We start from the raw sequence: 6,000 nt of genomic DNA, 5'->3' as shown, positions 1-6,000 counted from the left end.
CATTCGCCACTCTGTTTCAGTGCTTACGCATATACCGTGTGCCACTGTTACGTTTACGTCATAACTATGCGCAGGTTCTACGCTGAATGAAGCGTGTGTGAGGATGCAGTGATAGATCGAGTTGTTTATTTCGTATATTCAGGCTGTCAAAATGAGGGATACTCCGCTGTCAAACTGCGAGAGGCGTTTTCTTCTTAAAGCTATAGAAGAGAAAAAAGTAAGTTACACATTGTGAATATATTTTAGACGTGATATCGCTAGTAATAAAAGTTTTGATTATTGTCTTTCTACAAACCACATCTCTATCTCACTACCTGAACCATATTTATGTATTCTATAGCGCTTAGATGGAAGACAGACATACGATTACCGAAACATTAAAATCAGTTTTGGAACTGATTATGGATGCTGCATCGTGGAACTTGGGAAAACAAGGTATCAGTCACAGTTGCTTTAACATTTACAGTGCTTACAAACGACGTGCTTCCCTACACCATTGATTCAAAGTCATAGCAAATAATCGCTTACATGCTGTCTAGAAGAAAATAATCAAATTTTAAACACCTGTTTTTCTTTTCAGGGTATTGTGTCAGGTATCGTGTGAGCTGGTCCCTCCAAAAGACTCACGTCCCACAGAAGGCATCATGTTTTTTAATTTGGAACTGTCTCCCATGGCGTCACCAGCCTTTGAGCCAAACAGGTTCGGACTTATTTACACACAGTCTTGCAAATTATTCTCAGTGTCTGTGTTATCTTATATCCTAATGTCTGTGTTTTTCTCATTGTGTTTCTGTGTGTATTCCATAGGCAGTCAGAGTTGTTGGTGACCTTAAACAGACAGCTTGAGAGGTGTCTGAGGAATTCTAAATGCATAGACACAGAGTCTCTCTGTGTAGTTTCAGGAGAAAAGGTGAAGTGCATACCTGTCATGTGATATACACTACTGGTGGAAAGTTTGGATCAGTTCCTTTTTTTTAAATGACATTAATAACAATAATTTTATCAAGTGAGGATGCATTAAATTGATCAAAAATAACAGTAAAGACTTACATTGTTACCAAAACAACCATATAAAATAAAAATAGAACTTTGTATTCATCAAAGAGTCCTGAAAATATACACTACCAGTCAAAAGTTTTTGAATAGAAGAATTCTCTTCTGTTCACCATACCTGCATTTTAATGCAAAATACAGTGAAAACAGTACAATTTTGAATTGTTTTTACTGTTGTAAATATATTTTAAAGTGTAATTTATTCCTGTGATCAAAGTTACATTTCAGCATCATTACTCGCCTTACCTCTATTATTTACAGGTTTGGCAAATACGGGTTGATGTCCATGTGTTAAATCATGATGGAAACTTGATGGATGCAGCCAGTATTGCTGCCATTTCTGCACTCTCACATTTTAGGCGGCCGGATGTTGCTATTCAGGGACGAGATGTCACTGTGGTGAGTGTCCTGAAACTGCAATAAAGTGGTCTAGGCTGTTTAAATGTATGTTTGGCAGGTGGTTTTTATTTGGCATTTCTTGTTTATGCTTTGATTTTTGTATTTTAAACAGTTCAGTCCAGAGGAGAGAGATCCTATTCCACTGAGCATATATCACATGCCTATATGTGTCAGCTTTGCGTTCTTCCTGCAGGGGTAAGAAACAAAATCAAAACCTTACAACGACAAGTTTTACTGATTTTTTTCTGCAGACAATTAGATAAACTGCACTGGAATTTGTTGACACGGTAATTGAACTAAATGGAATCAATGTTAAACTGACTCAAGCTGAATAACAACACACTTTTCAGTTGAGGTCCTTATTGCTAAATTGAACTGGTATTATCCACCATTTTCCTTAATGCAGAAGTAAGCCTATGGGTGAGACTTCTGGTTCATTAGCCGAAATAGGGTAATAACGAGAAGAATAACAACGCGCAGTAAATGGTAAAATTGTTTGCTCTATAAACCAGTGTGTTCATAATCAAGATAATACATTAAAATAATATGGTAAGACACCTATTTGCGATATCAAGCTGTGAAATGTGCAGTTTTGTACAGCTGCTAAAAACAGCTTGATGCATACCAGAAGCCACACCCACAAAATTTACAATGGCCACGCCTACTCTTACGGGAGGAAAAAGGTGGATAATTGATGAACTTTTACACAGTTATTGAACTAATCTGGATCAACATCGGACTAACTGGAGCTAAATAAAGACACTATTTTTTAATAGAGCTGCTGTATTGAGTTGCATTTTGAACTTGTCTTGCCTTTTTCTTCTGTTCATGCTGTTGTTTTCAGTTGACATAAGAAATTATTATTTTTTTCTACATTCGTTGTTTACTTGTTATTCCTTCTTAAGCTCTTATTTGCTTGTGGACCCTTGTGAACGAGAAGAGCGAGTTAAGGATGGATTATTGGTGATAGCCATGAACAAACATAGAGAGATCTGCTCTATTCAGTCTAGTGGAGGGATCATGCTTCTCAAAGACCAGGTAAGAGTGTATGTTAGTTATATATTTCTAGTCTTATTTTACTTGTTTTTAGTTTATTTCATTGATTTATCACATAACTGTGAGATGGGCTTTTAATCTTGACAGCGTTTCACTTTTAATCAGTACTTTGCATGTTTATGCAGGGTAGTACAATCTTACAACATTTTGTTTTCATGCAGGTTTTAAGATGCAGCAAAATAGCAAGCGTAAAAGTTTCTGAAATCACAGAGCTTATCAACAAAGCCTTAGAGAATGACAGAAAAATCAGGTATGTGTGTTTGCAGTTTAAAATGATTTTAAGTGTGTAGTGAGTTTTATTATTTAAATTTAGATGTTACAATTTGATCTTAAATCTGATCTTAAAAAATAATGTTTTTTATCACTCTTTCTGTCTTATTACAACAAATAATAAATAATGGAATAATTTATGTTTATATAATAGATTTATATGAAATTAATTTACCGTTTTGTTATTTTTTCTCTTTAGAAAGGAGGGTGGAAAGTTTGGCTTTGCTGAATCCATGCCTAAAGAGCGAATCACAACCCTTAAGAGAGACGAAGCACCGGTGGAGATGACAGATGTCGAAGAGACTGCCAAAGACATTGTGAACAGAACAGAAACTACCACAGAAGTGTATCTATTGGCCCATACAGCATATTTAAAGAGAGTTTTTGAACAGCTCATTTCAGTTGAGAATGTTTTAATATACTGTTTAGAAATCCAGAAAAAGAAGAGTAATTATATGATGTGCCAGAGGATGCATGAAATGTAAAGGGAATATTGTCTGTGCCATGTAAATTATTTTACCCGAACATTACTCCTTGACCCCAGAGTCAGTGTTCCCTCTCCTGTTCTTGTTGGCATGGGAACTGCACAGGTAGGTGAAGGCATCGTGAACTCGTGGGGACTCGATGAGGAAGAAGAAGATGAACCTCAGACAGAGGACACAAAAACAGGTAATGTGAGAGTCTGGTGTTTTTGTGCTATAAAGTAATTGTAAACATGCTTTATATATCTTTTCTGAAGAAAAGGAGTGTGTTTGTGTTTATTGTCCAGATATTTTGAATGTTGTAGGGGCTAAATGTCATCACAAAAATAGTAAAGATTAATTTTTTGATGTTATGGGGAACAATTTTTTTGTCCCCATGAGGAAAACATAGTTTTCTGTAAGAGTAAGGGTAGGTTTAGGGTTGGGTTATAGAATATAAGGTTTGTACAGTATAAAAAAACATGTCTATGGAGAGTCCTCATAAAACACAAAACCCAAATGTCTGTGTGTGTGTTTGTGTATGTACAGATGAAGTAATGGTGATCTCAGACAGTGAAGAGGAGGAAGTTGTCATTCTTAATGAAGAAGTCCAGTGAGTAATGTCATTAAATCTGGTCTTTTACCTCACTTATAAATGTACAACATACCCACATATTGCAGCTTACACACTGGGATATAACCAGATATAATTCTTTTTTAAGGAAATCCAAGAAGACTTCTAAACGCAAATGAACTTCGGCACTGCAAAGAAAAATGAGGATCGTATATCAGATTCCCATACCGTTGGAGACTATATGTTCTTTTTTGTATTATAATACAAATAAAATAAAAAAAAATGTGGAACATTTTTTTTTTATTGCTAAAGAATAGTTCACCCTAAAATGAAAATTTTGAAAATGAAAATGAAAAATGAAAACCTATATGAGTTTCTTTCTTTGTTGAACATAAAAGATGTTTTGAAGAAGGCTGGTAATCAAACAATTGATGGTCTCCATGGAGTTCCATAGTATTTCTTTCCCTACTATGGAAGTCAGTGGGGAGCAACAACTTTTTTGTTCTTTAAAATTCTTCAAAATATCATATTTTGTTTAACATACAATTGCAAAAGTATTTTTTATATTTTTATGTTTTGTTTTTTCACTGCCTTGTTAAACTGCTTTAAATTACTTTTTTCCATGTCAATCTACACTCCATACACCATAATGACAAAGCCAAAAACAGAATTGTCACAGCTTCAAACAAATGAAAAAAAAAAAAAAAAAACTGAAATAAGTACATTGCATAAGTATTCATACCCTTAACTCGGTACTTAGCTGAAGCACCTTTACAGCCTCAAGTATTTTGGGTATCAAACTACATCAGCATTTGGCAATTATTTGCCATTCTTCTCCTAACCTCTTCACCTCTCAAGCTCTGTCAACTTGGATGGCAGCAGATGCACATTTTCAGGTTTCTCCAGAAATGTTTGATTGGGTTCAAGCCCAGACTCTGGATGGACTGCTCAAGGACATTCACAGAGTTGTCTATAAGCCACTCTTGCTGTGTGCTTAGCGTCATTGTCCTGTTGGAAGGTGAACCTTCTGCCCATTCTGAGGTTCTGAATGATCTGCACTGGGTTTTCATTAAGTCTATCTCTATATTTTGCTGTGTTGAGCTTTCATTTTACTCTGTTGAGTCCTTTAGTCCCTGCTGCTCAAAAACAGCCCCACAGCATGAGGCTGCTACCAGTACACTGTACTTTTGGGATGGTACTCTGCAGGTGATGAGCACTGCCTGGTTTCCTCCATACATGATGCCTGGAATTGAGGTTCATCAGACCAGAAAACATTGTTTGTCAGTCTGAGGGTCCTTCAGGTGCTTTTTTGCACATTCCAAGTGTGTTTTCATGTGTCTTCATTGAGGAGAGGATCGAGTCTTGCCACACTGCCATAAATCCCAGATTGGTGTAGTGTTGCAGTGATGTTTGTCCTTCTGTAAGTTTCTCCCATCTTCACATATGATCATGAGGCTCCACTAGAGTGACCATCAGGATCTTGGTCACCAGTATAACCAAAACTCTCCTCCATCAATTGCTCAATTTGGCCAAGAGTTGTGGTTGTTACACACTTCTGCCATTAATGGTAACAGAGACTACATGCTTCTATGGATCTTCAATGCAGCAGAATTTTCTCAGATCTGTTTCTTTTTCTGAGCTGTATGGTCAGTTTTTTTTTGTTTTGTTTTTTGCACTGATATGCATTTTCAGCTGTTAGACCTTTTATTAAGACGTGTGCCTTACCTAATCATACTCATTCAACTGAATTTGTCACAGGTTAACTCAACTCAAAGTGTAGTAACATCTACAAGCGATATGAGTGCTTCTGAGCTAAATTTCAGCTGTCCCAGAAAAGGGTATGAATACTTATGCAATGGAATAATTGAAGTTTTTTCCTTTTTTTGGAAGTTGCAAAGATGTAAAAACGTGTTCTTTTTTTTTTTTTTTTTTTTATTTTATTTTTTTTTTTTTTTGCTTTGCCATTATGGTGTATGGAGTGTAGACTGATGTGGAAAAAGTGATTTAAAGCAGTTTAACGTAAGGCAGCAACTTGTAAAAAAATGCAGGAGTATGAATACTTTCGCAAGGCACTGTAAGAAAGAAACTGATACTATGTTTGGAAAGACATGAGGGTGAGTAAATGAAGACAAAATTTTCATTGTGGGTGAACTATACCTTTAAACGGGTGTGAATGGGAAGTGATTA

At 35.9% G+C, this 6,000-nt stretch overlaps 1 protein-coding gene across 1 annotated transcript; it reads left to right on the top strand.

The window, feature by feature from the left end:
• Window positions 1-75: 75 nt before the first annotated feature.
• exosc9 (exosome component 9) lies at window positions 76-4,450 on the top strand. Its single transcript, XM_051119108.1, has 12 exons — window positions 76-217; window positions 341-435; window positions 581-700; window positions 808-910; window positions 1,315-1,452; window positions 1,565-1,647; window positions 2,358-2,490; window positions 2,670-2,758; window positions 2,978-3,124; window positions 3,329-3,447; window positions 3,789-3,852; window positions 3,962-4,450. The coding sequence occupies exons 1-12, from the start codon at window positions 152-154 to the stop codon at window positions 3,990-3,992; spliced, it is 1,188 nt and encodes a 395-aa protein (XP_050975065.1). The 5' UTR covers window positions 76-151; the 3' UTR covers window positions 3,993-4,450.
• Window positions 4,451-6,000: the final 1,550 nt, after the last annotated feature.

Source organism: Labeo rohita, chromosome 1 (genome assembly GCF_022985175.1).
Source record: "Labeo rohita strain BAU-BD-2019 chromosome 1, IGBB_LRoh.1.0, whole genome shotgun sequence".
Taxonomy (NCBI): Eukaryota; Metazoa; Chordata; class Actinopteri; order Cypriniformes; family Cyprinidae; genus Labeo; species Labeo rohita.
The sequence above is the reverse complement of the archived record's forward strand: the minus strand, read 5'-3'. Positions and strand labels throughout refer to the sequence as shown.

Bases quoted from the DNA above. Each gene is read 5' to 3' on its own strand.
- exosc9 (XM_051119108.1), top strand. From the start codon at position 152: ATGAGGGATACTCCGCTGTCAAACTGCGAGAGGCGTTTTCTTCTTAAA. The intron at 1,453-1,564 runs GTGAGTGTCCTG...TATTTTAAACAG, and splicing joins AGGGACGAGATGTCACTGTG to TTCAGTCCAGAGGAGAGAGA. The intron at 2,759-2,977 runs GTATGTGTGTTT...TTTTCTCTTTAG, and splicing joins GAGAATGACAGAAAAATCAG to AAAGGAGGGTGGAAAGTTTG.